Here is a 20,372-nt window from a genome sequence, read left to right on the forward strand (position 1 = left end):
TAACGTTTATGCTAATGTATGCTGATGCTGAATTACGCTTACGTCTGTTTACGTTAATGATGCAGATTTATATTCATTTTTCTTTACATCAATGACGCAGGCTTACGTCTACCTTTCTTTTACGTCAAACCCCACCCCCACCCCCCATCCTCCCGCCTCCCCAAGCCCTCACTTCCCCACCCCCATCCCCTTACCCCCACCCTCCCCCACCCCCACAACCCCCACCATAACCCTCCCACCCCCCTCCTCCCCTTCCCCCCTCCACCCCCTCCTCCCCTTCCCCCCTCCACCCCCTCCTCCCCTTCCCCCCTCCACCCCCTCCTCCCCTTCCCCCCTCCACCCCCTCCTCCCCTTCCCCCCTCCACCCCCCCCCCCCCGCGAGGCGCTCACAGACCCAGAACTGCACGGGCTGGAGGTGCCCAATGGTTAGCGCCCTCCTGCGAATCACGAAGCTCGCCACCCTCCCCAGCCCCCGAAACCCGAACGACGCGGGATCTATACGTTCCCGTTCACGTCGAGGACGCGGGGGAGGGGGTTTACGTCCCCAGAGCACGGTAAACAAGATGGCGTCTCTTCGGGTTTTTAATTCTGCTGTGGGGGGTGGGGTGGGGAGGGGAGGGAGGGAAAAACAAATCGGGTGTGATATACATTAAACCGGTGAGCTATACATTAATGTTCAGGCGTGAGACGGACATCGGGCGGGCGAGCGCAGTGGTCGGCGCCCTCACGCTTTGCTCTTGGCGGCGCCGCCATCGTCCCGGTTCCTGCGCTTCACGTCCCAGTTGTAAACGCGCGCCATGTCTGCGGGGTCGGGGGTCAAGGAAAACGTAAAGAGGATCCGGGACGTATAGGACACACACGGGGGTGGGGTGGGGACTCGTGCACAGGGGCTGGGGTCGCTTTAGGTTCATCCGAGGAAGAACGCGTTCTGGGTTTCCTATACGTTGACTTACGAGCGGATCCGTCCTTTCCTATACGTCTTTCTTTGCGTTTAAGAACGAATTTGTTCTTTTTTTAAAAGTTATTTAGGACTAAATCCGTTCTTTCCTATACATTAACTTAGGGATAAATCCGTTCCATACATTTTTCTTCACATTTGAGAGTAAATTTATTCTTTACATTAATCTCAGAATAAACTCATTCTTCCCTTTACATTAAGAACGAATCCATTCTTTCCTTTCTATACATTAACTTAGGCATAAATCCGTTCTTTCCTATACATTAACTTAGGAATAAGTCTGTTCCTTACATTTTTCTTTGCATTTGAGAGTAAATTCATTCTTTACATTAATTTAAGAATAAATTCATTCCTTTCTGTACATCAAGTTAGGAATAAACCCATTCTTTTCCATAATTTGAGATTGAATCCATTCTCTTCTATACATTAATTTCAGAATAAACTCATCCTTTCCTTTACATTAAGAATGAACCCATTCTTTTACTTCTATACATTAACTTAGGGATAAATCCGTTCTTTCCTATACATTAACTTAGGGATAAATACGTTCTTTACATTTTTCTTCACACTTGAGAGTAAATTTATTCTTTACATTAATTTAAGAAAATTCATTCTTCTCTATACATTAAGAATGAATCCATTCTTTCCTTTCTATACATTAACTTAGGGATAAACCCATTCTTTTCGATAATTTGAGAACGAATCCATTCTTTTCTGTATATTAATTTCAGAATAAATTCATTCTCTCCTTTACATTAAGAACGAATGTATTCTTTCTTTTCTATACATTAACTTAGGAACGGATTCTTCCGGTCCCACGCGTCACCCCGATCCCCCGTCCATACGTCCAGGATACTGACTTCCGTGGTGAACTGGTCCTACAGGAATAAATTTATTCTTTACATTAATTAAAGAATAAATTCATTCCCTTCCTTACGTTAGTGTGAGAATAAGTCCGTTCTTTACATTTTCCTTTACATTAAGAATGGATTGTTTCTTTCCTGTACATTAACTTGAGAACAAACCCATTCTTTTCTATACATTAAGTCAGGAATGAGTCCATCCTTTTCTATACAGTAAGAGTAGATGTATTCTTTTCTTTACATTAATAAACTCAGTCTTTCTCCTTTATATGTTAACCTGAGGATAAACTCATCCTTTCCTCTATTTTCTATACGTTTCCTTTACATTAAGAGTGAATCAGTTCTTTTCTACACATTAACGAGAACAAACCCATCGTTTTCTATACATTAAGAACAAATCTATTCTTTTCTTTACATTAATAAACTTAGTCTTTCTCCTCTATATGTTATCCTGAGGATAAACTCATCCTTTCCTCTATTTTCTATACGTTAAACCAGGAACGAACTCTTACCGTCCCTCCTGTCCCCCCGCCCCCGTCCATACGTCCAGGATACTGACTTCCGTGGTGGTGAACTGGTCCCGCAGGAAGTCCAGGTCGTCCTCCAGGGCCTCCAGGTTCCGTGCCGCCGTCGCCAGGTTTTTCTCCAGCAGCGCCCGGGCCTCGTCCACGTCGTACTCCAGCATCACGTTGGCCTGGGGTGGGGGGGAGGTCTATACGTTATGGCGCTGCATGAAGATCTATAGGTTACGTCACCGCGTAGTCTATAGGTTATGGTCGCTGCCCAATGTATAGGTTACAGTCACTAGGATACAACCACTGAGCAATCTATATGTTACATTGCTACATAGTGCATAGATTATATAGTATAATAATGCCCTATATTATATAGTATATAATATATAATAGAAGTATAGATTACATAGGTCACCACATAATTTATACTTTATGTCACTGCATAACCTATAGGTTATGGTCGCTGCACAATGTATAGGTCACAGTCACTAGGTTACACCCACTGAGCAATCTATGTTACATCGCTACATAACCTGTAGGTTACATAATATAATATCCCGTATTATATAGTATATTATGTATAATATAATCAAAGATTACATAGGTCACCACATAATTTACACATTACGTCACTGAAAAATCTATAGGTTACGGTTGCTAGGTTACATCCACTGAGCAATCTATACATTACGGTTGCCACACACTTTATAGGTTATGTCAATGGGCATCCTATAGATTACACAATGTAATAGTATCCTTTTATATATATCATCTATAGATTACATAGGTTACCACACAATCTGTACGTTAAATCGCTGTAAACTAGACTATAGGTTAGGGTCACTAGGTTACACCCACTGAGCAACCTATAGGTTATGTCGCTACACAATCTATAGGTTACACCACTACCTATTTAATTGTATGTTGGCAGCCCTCACGACAGTCAATTAATAACGTATATGTCAGGGGACCCCGGAATCTACACAGGTCACTGTCACGACAACTCCTCCATGATCTATAGGTGAAATTCACAGCCACCATTCCATAATCTATACATTAGTCAGAGCGATCACTACCTAATCTATAGGTCACGGTCACAGCCATTACAACCTATAGCTCGGGCACCCCACAATGTATAAAAGTCAGAGTTGAAAACCTATAGGTCAGGGCACATACAGGTCACGGATGTCACATAGTCCATACGTCACAGTCAAATAATCTATACGTCACAGTCTCGGCCATGACCTCATAACTTATAGGTCGGGGCCACCCCGGCACCATCCATAGGTCCCGGCCCCGCCCCGCCCACCGCACTCACCCCCAGCCACAGGCAGACCCTGTCCGTCGGGGGCACCAAGGCCTTGCAGTACAGGTTGTCGGCCAGCAGGAAGCGCGTCTCCATAGCGTGGGGCGACCCCTGCGGGGAGGGCGGGGTGCAAAGGTCACAGAGGTCACATGGGAGTCACGGGGATGCAAAGGTTATGTAGGTCACATGGGTAACATGGGGGTGTCACGGGAATGCAAAGTTCACATGGGGCACATGGGGGTCACAGGGATGCAAAAGTCACATAGGGGTCACAGAAGTCACATGGGGGGCACGGGGGGGGTATAAAGGTCATGTAGGTCACGGAAATGTAAAAGTCACATAGATCACATGGGTCACACGGGAGGCCACAGGAATGTAAAGGTCCCATAGGTCACATGGGGTAACAGGGATGCAAAGGTCACATGGGGCTCATGGGGGTCACAGGAATGAAAAGGTCACATAGGGGTCACAGAGGGTCACATAAGGGTAACATAGGTCACATGAGGGATACCGGGATGCAAAGGTCACATGGGGCAGATGGGGGTCACGGGGATGCAAAGGTCACATAGGGGACACAGAAGTCACATGGGGATCAAGAGGATGCAAAGGACACATGGGGGACACGGAGGTATAAAGATCATGTAGGTCACATGGGGGTCACGGGAACGTAAAGGTCACATGGATGTTAGAGCAACATAGGTCACATGGGGTCACGGGGATGCAAAGGTCACGTAGGTCACACGTGGGACCTCACGAAATTCACATTTGCATACGCAAGACATCTGTCTGCATACACAAGAGGCTCACTGCCATGGACGGGCCTTCATTTGCATATGCAAAATACAGTAGCCTGAACAGAGTGTCCATTTGCATGCAGAGCCCTCATTTGCATGCAGAGCCCTCATTTGCATATGGAATTGCTCACCGGCCCGAACAGAGCTCTCATTTGCATGCAGAGCTATCATTGGCACACACGGAAAGCTAATTTGCATACTGGGACCCTCATTTGCATGTGCCCGCCCCTCTCACCTTCTTCCGCTGCATGTATTTGAGGATCTCCAGCGTCTGCTTGATCTCAGGGATCTGCGACTTCAGCCTACGGGGTCGGGGGTTCAAGGGTCAGGGGTCAGCATGGCATCACGGACCCCCCCAAAAAAAAAGGGAAAAAAAAAATCTACGTCCTATTTCCGGTAGCGATATTCCCCGCCCACTCTTGGCCAACTCCCCTCTCACTCCCGTCCACTTCCGGCTTGGGCTCCGCCCACTTCCGTTCACCAGCACTTGCGCTCTGCTTAGCTGAGCTCCACGAATTTGTATTTCCGGTAGCGCACGTCCCCGCCCACTTTCCCACGTACCCCAGGGCCCACTTCCTGTCGGAGCCCCTCTAACTCCTCGCCATCCCAGGGCACACTTCGGGCCGCGGCTCCGCCCACTTCCGGTCACCTGCGCTTGCGCTGTGCGAGGCTGAGCTCCATGAACTTGTATTTCTGGTAGCGCTCGTCCAGCTTCCGCAGCGCGGCGTCTGCGCTCTCATTTCCGGGCTGCGCCATGAAGGCGTCCACATCCTCCTGCGGGGAGATATCGCGAGATGTTACCAAGAGACATGGGAAAAGTCGCGAGATTTTAAAGCGAGAGGCGGAAAACATGGCGGGAGGGGGGAAATATCTCACGATTCTAATGTCCGAAGGAGAAACATCTCAGGATTTTAATGGCCACGTGGGAGATATCGCGAGATTTTAACACGGGAGGCAAAAAATATGGCGGGAGGGGGGAAATATCTCACGATTTTAGTGTCCAGATGAGAAACATCTCAGGAATTTAACGGTTTCCTTTGTTGAGATGGAGAAATATCGCGAGATTTTAACGTCCACCCGAGAAATATCACAGAGTACGGGAAACATTGCGGGATTTTAACGTAGGCGGCGGCAAATATGGTGGGAGGGGAGAAATATCTCATGATTTTAATGGCCTAACGTGAAACGTCTTGGTAATTTAACGGCCACACGGGAGATATCGCGGGATTTGAACGCGGGAGGCGGTTAATATTCCGGGATGTTAACGACCAGACGGGAAATATCGTGCGAATTTAACGGCTTCCTTTGATGAGATGGAGAAATATCACGATTCTAATGTCCGAACGAGAAACGTCTCGGGAATTTAACGGCCACACGGGAGATATAGCGGGAATTCAATGCGTGAGGCAGGGAATATTTCAAGATTTTAAAGGCGTCCTGTGAAAAGTAGAAATCGTCACGAGATTTTAACGGGAGAGACGGTTAATATCGCGAGATATAAACCTCCAGACCGGAAATACCGCGAGAATTTAACGTCCTCTTGGGAGGACGGGGGGGGGGGGGGGAGCGAATATCGCGAGGTTTTAATGTGCAAACGAGAAATAACACAGAGTACAGGAAACATCGCGGGACTTTAACATGGGCGGCGGCAAATATGGCGGAAAGGGGGAAATATGTCACGATTGTAATGTCCGGATGAGAAATATCTCAGGAATTTAACGGCCACACAGGAGATTATGCGGGATTTTAAGGCGAGGGGCGGGAAATATCGCGTGATTTAAACGAAACGTGGACCTATGGTGGGAAGTTAACACGAGAAACGGGAAATATCGCGGTTTTAAAACGTGGAATGCAGGAAATATGGCAGGAGGGGGGACAATATCTAACTCTAATATAAGGATAAGAAATATCTCAAGATTTGAAGGACACACAGGAGAGATCGTGAGATTTAATCACGAGAGGCAGTTAAAGTCGCGGGAATTTAAAGCGAGAGGCGTGAAATATGGCGGGAGGAGGGAAATATTTCACGACTTTAATGTCCAGATGGGAAATATCGTGAGATTTCAACGCATGAAGCAGTTAACATCCCAGGATTTTTAACGTCCAGTCGGGAAATATCGCGCGAATTTAACGGCCTCCTGTGACTAAATGAAGAAATATCGCGAGATTTTAATGTCCATTTTAGAAATAGCACAGAGTATGGGAAACATCGCGGGATTTTAACGATAGGGGCGGCAAATATGGCCGGAGGGGGACAATATCTCACGACTCTTTTGTCCGGACGAGAAACGTCTCGGGAATTTAACGGGAGAGACGGGAAATATCACGACCGGGATATCTCAGGATTTTAACCGCCTCCAGAAAAGAGTGCGAAATGACGCGAGATTTTAATGCGAGAGGCGGTTGATATCCTTGGGGTTTTAACGTCCAAATGTGAAACATAGCGCGAAATTAATGGGCTCCGTGTACAGGAGGAAATATCGTGGCATTTAACGGTGGAAATGGGAAACATGGCAGGAGGGGGGAAAATATCTCATGACTTTTTTGTTCGGACGAGAAAGTTCTCGGGAATTTAACGGGAGAGACGGGAAATATCGCGGGATTTTAACGCAGGAGGCAGTTAATATCCCAGGACTTTAACGTCCAGACGGGAAATATCGCCAGAATTCAAAGTCCAGATAGGAAATATCGCGCGATATTTAAGGGTCTCCTTTGATGAGATGGAGAAATATCGCGAGATTTCACGGTCCAACCGAGAAATAACACAGAGTATGGGAAACATGGCGGGCAAAACATGGAATGCGGCAAATATGGCGGGAGGGGGACACTATCTCACGATTCTCATGTAAGGATGAGAAACATCTTGGAAATTTAACGGCCACACGGGAAATATCGCGGGAATTTAATGCGGGCGACGGGAACTCTCTCAGGATTTTTAACGGCCTCCTGGGACGAGGGAGGGAAATGTCGTGAGATTTAAAATCCCGTCTCGCGCTTCCTTTAATTTTTAGTTTAATAAAATGTTAAATATTTTACGTCAAAACTTTTTAATTTTGCAAACAAACAGGTTTTAAGTAGTTTTGGCAAAAGTGAATAAAAATTACTGAAATTTAATATTTAAGATACATTTTAAGCAAAAAGTCTTAAGAAAAATTAATATATTAGTTTAAAATTTTTTAATTTTTCCAATAGGTGGATTTTGTACGGTTTTAATAAAATCTTAATATTTTAAAAATGGGAAAAAAAGAAAACAAGACAAAATATGCATGAAAAATTTCTAATTTTTGAAATAGATTTTAAACAGATTTGATAAAATATCAATAGATAAAAAAAGTTAATTTTTTTTACATATTTATATCTGTTTTTTTTTTAACCAGGTAGCAAAATGGTCTCCTAAATCGCTGATAAAGAATATTTCTATCTATATTAAAGAGGGAGTCTTCCGGGGTTGGGGATTTAGCTCAGTGGTTAGAGCGCTTGCGTAGCAAGCCCAAGGCCCTGGGTTCGGTTCCCAGCTCCGAAAAAAAGAAAAGATAAAAAAAATAAAAATAAACAGGATTACATGCCTGGCTGCACTTTTAGTCTTTTGAATATAATTATAAATAAAATAAAACAAAAAAATACTTTTTATAGAGCGTTCTGCGCTTCCCTTGATTTCGTTTTAAAAAATGTTAATATTTAAAATTAACACATTTCTAATTCTTAAACGTAGCGTTTAAATGATTAGTTTTATTAAAAAATTAAATTTTTAAAAATCGGAAAACAAAAAAATTAAAATAAAAATTTATGAATTTAGAAATAGATTTTAAATACTTTTGATAAAATATTTATATGCAAAAAGTTAATAAATATCTTAAAATCATTTCAGTGTTTAAAAACAAATATCCTCGCACTTTTAATTTTAAAGAAAGGTTATTAATAAATGAAAATAAAATTCCCGGGTTTGCGCCACGAAGGCGTCCACGTCCTCACGTGGCGGGAAATACCACGGAATTTTAACGTCCACACGGGAAATATCGCGGGATTTTAACGCGGGAAGCAGGAAATAGCTTGAGATTTTAACGGCCTCCTGCAAAAAGAGGAGGAAATATCGCGGGATTTTAACCCGGGAGACGGGAAATATCGCGTGATTTGAACGTCCATTCAGAATATATCGTGAGAATTTTACGCGCCTGTCCACGGATGACGAGGGCGGGAAATACCGCGAGATTTAAAATCCCCTTTGGGGTCCCATTGATTTTTAGGTTTGCTAATGTTAGTAAATATTTTAACTTAAAATATCATAAATTTTAAATTAAAGGAGTAGCTTTTAAATAGTTTTAATAAAGTGTTAGTAGATATTGTAAGTTAAAAGATTTTAATTCCGGAAATGAATAAATGATAAGTAGTTTTAATAAGATATTAATAAATTATATCTTGAGATTTTAACGGCTTCCTGCGAGACAGTTAATATCGCTGGACTTTAAACACGCGAGGCAGGAAATAGCTCCAGATTTTAACGGCCTCCTGCATCGAGAGGAGGAAATACCGCGGGATTTCAACCCGGGAGACAAGAAAAATCAATGGATTTTAAAACCCAAATGGGAAATATCGCAGGAGGCAGGAAATAACGTGGGATTTTAATGTCCAAACGGGAAATAGGGCGGCGGACGGGAGATATCGCGGGATTTTAACGCTGGAAACGGGAACGATAGTGAGAGACAGTTAATGTCGCGGGATTTTAACGTCCATACGGGAAATACACCGGGATTTTATGTCAAAACGGGAAATAGGGCGGCAGACGGGAGATATCGCGGGATTTTACCGCGGGAAACGGGAACGATAGTGAGAGACAGTTAATGTCGCGGGATTTTAACGTCCATACGGGAAATACACCGGGATTTTATGTCCAAACGGGAAATAGGGCGGCAGACGGGAGATATCGCGGGATTTTACCGCGGGAAACGGGAACGATAGTGAGAGACAGTTAATGTCGCGGGATTTTAACGTCCATACGGGAAATACACCGGGATTTTATGTCCAAACGGGAAATAGGGCGGCAGACGGGAGATATCGCGGGATTTTAACGCGGGAAACGGGAACGATAGTGAGAGACAGTTAATGTCGCGGGATTTTAACGTCCATACGTGAAATACACCGGGATTTTAATGGCCTACTGCAATGAGCGCGGGAAATACGCGAGTTACAACCCGAGAGACGGTTAATACTGCGGGATTTAAACGCAGCAGACGAGAAATAGGGCGGGACTCGGTTAATACCGCGGGATTTAACGTCCATGCAGGAAATATGGCAGGATTTTAAAGCGAAAAGCGCGAGATATCGCGGGATTTTAACGACCACAACCTCCTGCGAGAAGAGGGGGAAATATCCCCAGAGACGGGAAATATCTCACAATTTTAACTGCCTCATGGGACGAGAGGGGGAAATATCGCGAGATATAACCCGAGAGACGGTTAATAACGCGGGATTTATCATCCATACGGGAAATACCGCGAGATTTTAATGACCTCTTGCGCTGAGCGGGGAGGGAAATATCGAAAGTTACGACCCGAGAGACGATTAATGTATCGAGATTTTAGGGCGGTAGCCGGGAGATAGCGTGAGAGACGGTTAATGTCGCGGGATTTTAACGTCCATAAGGGAAATTCCGAGAGATTCCAACGGCCTCCTGCGATGAGAGTGGGAAATATCGCCAGTTACAACCGGAGAGACGGTTAATATCGCGAGATTTTAGAGCGGGAGACGGGAGATACAGTGAGAGACGGTTAATATCGCGGGATTTTCAGGCAGCAGACGAGAAATAGCGCGGGACTCAGGCAATGACGCGGGAATTTAATGTCCGGACCGGAAATAAAGCTGCAGATGGGAGATATTGTGAGCCAGTTAATATCGCGGGAGTAGGGAACTATCGTGAGACTCGGTTTTAACGTCCTGAGAAACAGTTTATGACGCGAGATTTTAGCCCGGGAGCCGGGAGATACCGTAAGAGACGGTTAATATCGCGGGATTTTAACGTCCGGACGGGAAATACAGCGGTAGACGGAGATATTGCGGGATTTTAACGCGAAAGACCGTTAAATCTCGGGTCATTTTAACGGCGATGACCTCCTGCAACGACAAGAGGGAAATATCGCGAGATTTAAAATCGCGAGTTGCGCTTCTTTCGATTTTTAATTTTATTGTTAGTAAATTTTCTCAATTAAAGTAATTTAGATAATTTTTATGGAACGTTAATAGATATTTTAAGTTATACAATTTCTTATATTTCAAATACACATTTTAAACTAAAAATTTTTAATTTTTCAAATAAATGGGTATTAGTTTTCAAAAACGTTAATATTTTAAACGAAAATATTTTAATTTTCAACAGTTTTAATTTTAAAATTTTAATATTTAAACCGTTTTAAGAAAATTTTTTTAAAGAAAATTTTAATTTTCTTAAATTTTAAAGAATTCCCAATCTTTGAAAGAAGAAAACCTTAAGTAAATACTTTTAATAAAATCTTAATAATTTTTTAAAACGTTAAATGGAAAACACACAAGAAAAAAACACAAAAAAATAAGAAAAAGGAATATAAAAAATAAAAAATAAGAAAATAAAATACAAAATAAATATAAAAAATTTCTAACTTTTGGAATAAATTCTCAAATAAATGGTTGTAAGAAAATGTTAATAAATCGGATAAAATGTCTAACTCTCCAAGTAGATCTCAAATAAATATCAATTTTTAGGAAGTGCAACGGAAAAAAACACGGGAATCAAACCAGTAAACAAAAAAGATAAAATAAGGTAAAAGATAAAACGAAAAACAAATCGTTAAAAAAATCTAAAAATCTAAAAAATAGGATGAAAAACCAAAGTATACGCGATATTTTCATTATTATTAAAATCATTATTTACATTATTTATATTATTAACATCATTATTACTTATATTATTCACATTATTCACATTATCGTTTACATTATTAATACTATTTACATTATAATTAATATTATTTACATTATTAACATCATTATTATTTATAATATTCACATTATTATTTTTACATCATTATTACTTATATTATTTACATTATTTATATTATCGTTTACATTATTAACATTATTTACATTATTATTTACATTACTATTATTTACATCACTATTACTTATATTATTTACATTATTAATACCATTTATATTATTACCATTATTTATATTTAAATTATTAATATTATTCACATCATTATTACTTATATTACTTACACTATTCTATTATCGTTTACATTATCAATATTATTACTTACATTATTAATATATTATTTTTATATTTACATTATTATTTATATTATTGTTATTTACACCATTAATACTTATATTATTTACATTATTATGTTATCATTTATCAATATTATTATTTAAATTATTATTAATAGTATTATTTATTATTTATATTGTTATTATTATTTACATCATTATTACTTATACTATTACTTACATTATCATTTATATTATTTATATTATTTGCATTATTTTTTATAATATTTACATTATTTATATTATTTGCATTATGGTTTTTATAATATTTACATTATTATTCACATTATTATTTATATTATTTGCATTATTATTATTATTCATTAATCCTCTCCCCTTTCGCTTTGCACCGAACGGGGCCCCGCCATTTCCGCCGCTGATCCCAGCGCCAAACTCTGCGTACGGCTCCAATGGACGCACGCGAGCGTCGGCGCTGGGATTCTACGTCATTTGCGTCAACCCCCGACACGGACTTTACATTGGGTATAAATATTGAATCATAGGATGATGCTAGTAAGAATGGTAACAATATGTGATCTTTTTGAATATTAATATACGTTATATGTAAATTAACTGTAATTAATTATAACACATCAGTAATATATTTAGCTCAACATATTAATCATATAATATATGATATACGATATTAAATATATCATGTAATATATGATATATTTAATTCTATATATTAAAGGCACGGAAATTAAGCGTATGTTATATATTAATTAAGTGCAATTAATTATAATTAATTATATTATAGTTAATACATTTTATACATTAATGATATGTTATTGTATTTCGCTCAACATATTAAACATAGTATATATTAAATTCTATATAGTAAAGGCACGGAAAATACTCATACTAAATATTAATTCCGGTTGATTTTAATTATATTATAATTAACACATTATATATTAATGATGTTTATTACTGTATTTAGCTCAACTATTAATCTATAATATATGATATATTTAATTCTATACATTAAAGGCACGGAAAAGAAGCATATATTATGTTAATTAACTGTAATTAATTATATTATGATTAATACATTTTATATATTAATATGTTATTGTATTTCACTCAACATATTAAACATAGTATATATTAAATTCTATATATTAAAGGCACGGAAAATAAACTTATTAATGCATTTTATATATTAATGATGTTATATTTTATTTAGCACAACATATTAAACATATATTTTTAATTCTATATATTAAAGGCACGGAAAATACTAAAAATATATTAAATATTAATTGCGGTTAATTTTAATTATATTATAATTACTACATATTATATATAATGATGTGTTACTATATTATTGTATTTCGCTCAATATATTAATCATATAATATATGATATATTTAATTCTATACAAGGCACGGAAAATAAACATTATAGATTAATTAACTGTAATTAATTATGTTATAATGAATTTTATATATTAATGTTACATTATTGTATTTAGCTCAACAAACAGAGAATACTCAACATGTAGTATATATTAAGTGTAGTTAATTATACTATACTGAATACATATATATTAATGGTGTTACTATATTATTGTATTTAGCTCAACATATTAATCATATATGATATATTCAATTCTATATTATAAAGGCACGGAAAAGAAACAAATTATGTATAATAATTAACTATAATTATAATTATAATTAATGCATGCTATATATTTAATGATGTGTTATTGTATTTAGCTCAACATATTAAATATATATTTAATTCTATATATTAAAGGCACGAAAAATAAAAATATCATATATATTAACTGTAATTATATTATAATTAATGCATATTATATATTAATGGACAATTCTATTATATTTAGCTCAACGTAGCAAACACATAATATACGATACATTTAATTCTATACGTTAAAGACGCTTAAGGAAATACCTAAGGAAAAAACATGGCGACGCCTTGGGAAAATTCGCCGCGAGGGGTCAGAGGAAAACTTTTTTTGACGATTATTTTGTAAAATAAAAATCCTCAAAAACAGATAGGAAATATGTAAGGGAATAAAATGTGTATTTTTGGGAAAATCATCCCGGTAAAAGAAAATCTCAAAAAAATAAATCCTGTATATAGGGGTTGGGGATTTAGCTCACTGGTCGAGCGCTTGCGTAGGAAGCCCAGGGCCTGGGTTAGGTTCCCAGCTACGAAAAAAAGAAAAAAAACTTGTATATATTTTCCTCAGATGTTCTCCATGTATTTCATATTTTTTGGATTATTTTCCAAAAAAAATGTGTTTGTTTTATATATAAAATCAATACGGTTTTTTTTAACAAAATAATCCTAAAAATCTAATGACGCGTAAAATATTTTAGGGGTAAAAATCGTCCTTGAAAAAAATAATTCTCAAAATATTGAAAAAAATTTGTATTTAATTAAAAATATTGACTTTTTTTTGGGAGCGGGGGAAACCATTTTGAAAGTATTAAAGATAGAAAATATTTAAGGGAGAAATGTATATTTTTTTGGGAAAATCATCCCGATAAGACACAAACTATTTCAGAAAAATAAATCCTGTATATTTTCCCCCAAAATATTTTACGCGTCTTTAATATTTTGCGGATTATTTATTTTCCCAAAAAATATTTTTGTTTGTTTTATATATAAAATTAATACGATTTTTTTTTTACTACAATAATCCTAAAAATCTAAAGACGCGTAAAAGATCTTGGGCTAAAAATGGTCCTGGAAAAAAACAATGATAATTCTCAAAATATTTAAGGTATTTTATATTTAAATGCAAATAATGACGAATTTTTCGGGAGCCGGGGGAAACCAGTTTTAAAGTATTGAAGATAGAAAATATTTAAGGGAAAAAATGTATATTTTTTTGGGAAAATCATCTCGATAACATGAGAGACATAGAAACTATTTCAGAAAAATGAATCCTGTATATTGTTCCCTCAGATATTTTCCGCGTGTTTGATATTTTGGGGATTATTTTCCCCCCAAAATTCTTTTTTTTCCAGAAATGTTTTTCTATTTCTCTTACATTTTGAAAATGATTTTTTTCCCATACGTAAAATGACGTCACGAGGACACTCACCTATAAAGGGGGAGAATAATTTTTTAAGGAAATGGTTTGAGAAAATCGTCCTTAAAACATAAAAGACGCAGACATAGATGTCGAAAAAGATCGATTTAATTTTTTTTTTTGGGTAAAATAATCCTAAAATTTAAAGATGCGTAAAATACTTAGGGGAAAAAAAAACATTTACATCTTTGGGTGGGGCAAATAGTCCTGAAAAAAAAAAATTCTCCAAATATCGAAAGGGAAAAAAATGTTTATTTTTGGGAAAATCGTCTTGATGAGAGACACCGAAAATATTAAAAAAAAAAATTGAACATGATTTTGGAAAATTATTATCCTCAAAATGTCGAAGAGGCCGAAAACATTTAAGGAAAAGTATGGACAATTTTTTTTCTTTTCTTTTTTTCGGAGCTGGGGACCGAACGCAGGGCCTTGCGCTTGTTAGGCAAGCGCTCTAACCACTGAGCAAAATCCCCAACCCGGACGATTTTATTTTAATTTTTTTTCTCTTTTGGGAACATCATTCTGAAAATATGGAATAATCCTGTTAACGCTAAAAGTATACAGCAAATGTTAATAGCGAAATGATTGACTTTTGGGAAAAATGATCCTGCACCTGTATCGATCCTGAATATAATTCACATAAAATTTGAAATATTGAGATTTAAATATATTTAAATATATTAATATAATTGATTTTTAAAACTAATCGGCAGAAAACACGCAGAATACACTTTAAAATAAATCTTAGGAAAATATTCTACGAAATCTTAAAGGCGCGGAAAGCATTTGAGGGAAATCATTGCCGTTTTCGATAAAAATCGTCCTAAAAATATTTTTCCAAAACTAATACAATTTTTGCAGGTAAATAATCGTGAAATTACAACTAAAAAACACAGGAAATGTTTCACACACGCACAAAAAAAGAACATATTTACGGAAAAAAAAATCCTGAAAATATTATGAAAATAGAGTTTTCCAGAAAAAAAATTACACAAGTTTTTTCCCAAAAAATACAATTTTTTTCAGGAAAATGATCCTGAAATTAAAGAGGGGAAAAAATATTACACACACACACACACACACACACACACACAAAATATTTACGGGGAAAATGACTTTGATAATATGGAAAACTATATAAAATATTTTTTCCGGAAAAAATAGCAAAAAAAAAAAAAGCCTCCAAAACGGGAAGAAAAAAATAATAAAATTCCCGGGGAACAAAAACTGACCGTTTTTTTGGAAAACAAAACTGAAAAACAAAAGAAGAGAGGAAGAGAACGGCCGCGCGCTCCCTTCCGGGACCCTTGAGCTCCGTTCTGCCCTAGGACCCTGTCCCGGGTACGGAATTCAGGCCATAAGTGTCCTTCCGGAATCACACGTTCCCTTCCCGGGCCCTGCAGCCCGGTTCCGCCCAGCACCCCAAGCCCAGAAACCGACTGGAGGCCGAGCGTACACTTCCGGGGCCAGGCGTTCACTTCCGGGACCGTTTACTTAGGTTCCTCCCATCACTCAGACCCCGGAATCGCCGGAAGTGCCCTTCCGGGACCTTTGAACTCGGGCCCTTCCCGGTACCCAGGCCTAGGAGCCGACCGGAGGACAGTCGTTCCCTTCCGAGACCGGACGTTCCCTTCCGGGACCTTGAACTTGGGTCCTCCCCGTTACCAAGGCCTAGGAGCCGACCGGCGGACAGTCGTTCACTTCCGGGGCCGGGAGTTCCCTTCCGGGACCTTGAACTTGGGTCCTCCCCGTTACCAAGGCCTAGGAGCCGACCGGAGGATAGTCGTTCACTTCCGAGGCCGGACGTTCCCTGCCGGAACCTTGAACTAGAGTCCTTCCCGGTACCCAGGCCTAGGAGCCGACCGGAGGACAGTCGTTCACTTCCGGGGCCGGGAGTTCCCTTCCGGGACCTTGAACTCGGGTCCTCCCCGTTATCAAGGCCTACGAGCTGACCGGAGAACAGTCGTTCCCTTCCGGCACCTTGAACTCGGGCCCTTCCCGGTACCAAGGCCTAGGTGCCGACCGGCGGACAGTCGTTCACTTCCGGGGTGGACGTCCCCTTCCGGGACCTTGAACTCGGGTCCTTCCCGGTACCAAGGCCTAGGAGCGGACCAGAGGACAGTCTTTCACTTCCGGGGCCGGGAGTTCCCTTCCGGGACCTTGAACTCGGGTCCTCCCCGTTATCAAGGCCTACGAGCTGACCGGAGGACAGTCGTTCCCTTCCGGGACCTTGAACTCGGGTCCTTCCCGGTACCAAGGCCTAGGAGCCGACCGGAGGACAGTCGTTCACGTCCGGGGACGGGCCTCCCCTTCCGGGTGCATAGAGACCGGTTCCTCCCAACGACCCAGGCCCGGCAATCGCCGGACCTTCCTTTCCGAGGCCGTTTAGCCCGATTCCTCCCCGGGAACTAGGCCCGGAACCGAATGCACGCCGGATGTTTACTTTCGGGACCACACGTTCCCTTCCGGGGCCGCTCAAAATGGTTCCGCCCAGCTTCCCAGGCCCAGGAACCGACTTAATAACAATCGTTCACTTCCGGGGTGGGACGTTCCCATCTGGGACCGTTTCTCCCCACACCGAGGCCCGTGAATCGCCGGATGCTCGCTTCCGGGACCACACGTTCCCTTCCGGTTCAGGCAATTACCATCCGGGGTCGTTTAGCCCGGTTTGTCCCAACGACCCAGGCCGAGGAACCGACTATAACCCGGAAGTTTGCATTCGGGACAAAAAATTCCCTTCCGGGGCCGGACGTTCCCTTCCGGTTCCCCTGAATTCGGTGCCTCCCAACGACCTAGGCCCGGGAATCGCCGTACATTGCCTTCCGGGTCAGGAAGTTCCCTCCCAGGACCGTGTCGTGCCGTTTATCCCAACAGTCCTTAGTCAGGAACCGACTACAGGACGAACGTTTCTTTCCGGGACCCGGCCCTCACTTTCGGGTCCAGAAGTTGCCTTCCGGAACCGTCTAGTTATGTTTCTCCCCACGGCCCAGGCCCGTGAATCGCCGTATATTCCCTTCCGGGACCACACGTCCCCTTCCGGGTCAGGCAGTACCCATTCGGGACCACTTAGCCCACTTTCTCCCAACGACCCAGGCCCGGGAACCGATTGCAACCCGGAAGTTTGCATTCGGGACCACACGTTCCCTTCCGGGTCCCTAGACCTCCGTTCCGCCCGTCGACCGAGGCCTGGGAACGGCCTGACGTTACTTTTGTGGGCAAACCGTTCCCTTCCGGTTAGTCAGTTCCCTTCCGTGACCGTTTAGTGCGGTTTTTCGCAACGGTCCAGGCCCAGGAACCGACTACAGGCCGGACGTTTCTTTCCGGGACCCGGCGTTCTCTTCCGGGTCCGGAAGTTCCCCTCCGGGACCATTTAGCTAGGTTTCTCCCCACGACCCAGGCCCGTGAATCGCCGGATATTCCCTTTCGGGACCACACGTTCCCTTCCGGGTCAGGCCGTACCCATCCGGGGCCCTTTAGCCCGGTTTCTCCCAACGACCCAGGCCCGGGAACCGACCGGAGGCCGAGCGGTACCATCCGGTGCCGGCCGTTCCCTTCCTGGCACCTTTTAATTAGGTTTTTCCCCACGGCTCCCTCCACGGAGCTTGCTTTCCCTTCCGGGTGAGGCAGTTCCCTTCCGGGGCCGTTTGTCCCGGTTCCGCTGAGCCCTCTAGGGCCGGAAGCGAGCGGAAAGCGCCGTCCTGCCCGGACCCCGGGTAAACGGACGTCTCCGTCAGCGGAGGACGCCGGGTAACGGCTGCTTACCACGAACACCGCTTCTGGAATCCCCAGGTGCAGCCGCCGACCGTTGCCCGCCTCCAAGCCGCGCCCTCCCTGAGCCGCCGCCATCTTGGGAAGGAGGCGGAGCGAGCTGTGACCTGCGCAGCTTCCGGCCCCCGGCTCCGAAGTCCCGCCTCACTTCCGGTGGGGCCGCCAGCGGGGCGATTGGCGGCCCGGCCGGAGTGAGGGGCGCGAAGGAAGTGATGTCAGGGAGGTTTTCCGCAGCGTCTCCGTTGTCGGAGGTTCCGGCGCGGCCGCGCGGCTGTTGATCGCAGGCCCGTGAGTGACCGCTGCGGAGGGGTTGACCTCAGGCGGTTTTCGGTCGGGATCGCAACCCGGCCTGGCTTCCGTTGGACTTGCTTTGCCGTTGGCCGCCCTCGTGTGAGTAACGGGTGCGGCGGGGAGGACGTCAGGGAGACGCCGGTTGGCAAACATTAAACGTTCTTTATCCTTGTCCGTGTTTCCCTGGTCATATTTGCGTACGGAGCCGGCTCATTTGCATAGAGAACAGTGGCGTCACTTCGATCCTTGGGAGCCCCAACGTTTGCTGGGTCATTTGCATACGCAATTCCGATATTTGCTTATATTTATGGTTTACTATTAAATCAACCCTGAAATTTGCATATATGTTTCTTACATTTGCATATACCCGTGCACTTGTGCATATAGGTGCTGTGAAATTTGCATATAATTGTATCGTTTGCACATAACTAAACTGTCATTTGCTTATTGGAATCGGACATTTGCATGTAGTCCCCGGCTATTTGCATGTTTGCGAATTTGCATATATAGCTGTGTCATTTGAATATAAAAAACCAAGTCATTTGCATAAATGTAAGGGCCGTTTCGCGCAAATAATTTAGTTATGTGGATAATTTCACGACCCCCGATTCACCGTCACGTGCTTAACTACGTCATATATTTTCTATATCTTCATTTATTTTCCCCACCCCACCTCCAGAAATTGAAATGCATTAGGAAATCCCTCAGGGGTCACGGGGTCACTGGATCACGGGTCAAGGTGTCACCGGCCGGGGGTATCCTTCAGGGACACGCACATCACGCGTTTCTCCTCTGAGGTCCCGGCCCACTCGTTGTCATCTTCTTCCGGGGCCTCGCCGGGTGGCCTTTCGGGTAGGCCGGCCCACAGGGCTGAACAGCATCCGTCGTACAGTGACATCACAGACCCCAGTATGCCGCCGTCACCGGAAGCTGCCCCTTCTGCTCGATGCGTCTCCGAGGGACCGGAAATAACGTCGGAGTCGGAGTCCACATCCTCCGGACTCTTCGTTTCCACTGCTGGGCGGTGTCGGGACACGGTTTTCAGCGCCCACACTTCGGGGAACCGGAAGCGCGGGTCCCCCGTTGTTCTCCGACCTTTGACCTCGCGCTCCGGAGCATCCTCCTCTGTTTCGCGCTTCCGGTTCAGCCGCGGCGAACGTCGGGCCGGTGATCTTGTCCGCTTCCGCTTTCTCGTTTTACTCCGGAGCGGGATCGGGACGCAGGCGGTGCTGGGTCGGGCGGGATCTCGCATCTCGCGGCGGCCATCTTGCTGCGAAGGACCGCACGTCACATCCCGTCCGGGCCCCGGGGAAGCGTCCCCGGGTCGCCCGGAAGGCGCCGGCGTGGGCATCGGATCCACTGGCCACTGGGCTACACTACCCGGACACTGTCCCGTCAGCGCAGACCACCGCGCTTCCCTACCCGGCCCCTGCACAGTGCCCCACTTCGGCCCTGCGCGGCCTCGAGTTCTTTCCCCGCCCCCCTCGGGAGACGTTCCACGTTCT

The 20,372-nt window shown here is 42.5% G+C and overlaps 2 protein-coding genes across 3 annotated transcripts; both read right to left on the bottom strand.

Annotated features, from left to right (window-relative positions):
* Positions 1–564: 564 nt before the first annotated feature.
* LOC147997924 (prefoldin subunit 3-like) lies at positions 565–18,663 on the bottom strand. 2 transcript variants are annotated; one of them, XM_087601377.1, is made up of 6 exons: positions 18,571–18,663; positions 5,086–5,210; positions 4,672–4,738; positions 3,655–3,753; positions 2,381–2,515; positions 565–801 (listed from the first exon to the last, which is right to left on the bottom strand). In XM_087601377.1, the coding sequence occupies exons 1-6, from the start codon at positions 18,652–18,654 to the stop codon at positions 772–774; spliced, it is 540 nt and encodes a 179-aa protein (XP_087457503.1). In that variant the 5' UTR covers positions 18,655–18,663; the 3' UTR covers positions 565–771. The 2 variants fall into 2 exon arrangements, with proteins under 2 accessions (XP_087457503.1, XP_087457502.1); XM_087601376.1 differs by having other exon boundaries at positions 2,377–2,515.
* An 843-nt stretch (positions 18,664–19,506) lies between these two features.
* LOC147997925 (uncharacterized) lies at positions 19,507–20,218 on the bottom strand. The gene has a single exon (XM_087601374.1). It carries the CDS (start codon positions 20,216–20,218, stop codon positions 19,610–19,612), a length of 609 nt encoding a protein of 202 aa, XP_087457500.1. The 3' UTR covers positions 19,507–19,609.
* Between the last annotated feature and the right edge of the window lie 154 nt (positions 20,219–20,372).

Source organism: Rattus norvegicus, chromosome Y (genome assembly GCF_021556685.1).
Source record: "Rattus norvegicus strain SHRSP/BbbUtx chromosome Y, alternate assembly SHRSP_T2T, whole genome shotgun sequence".
Lineage (NCBI taxonomy): Eukaryota > Metazoa > Chordata > Mammalia > Rodentia > Muridae > Rattus > Rattus norvegicus.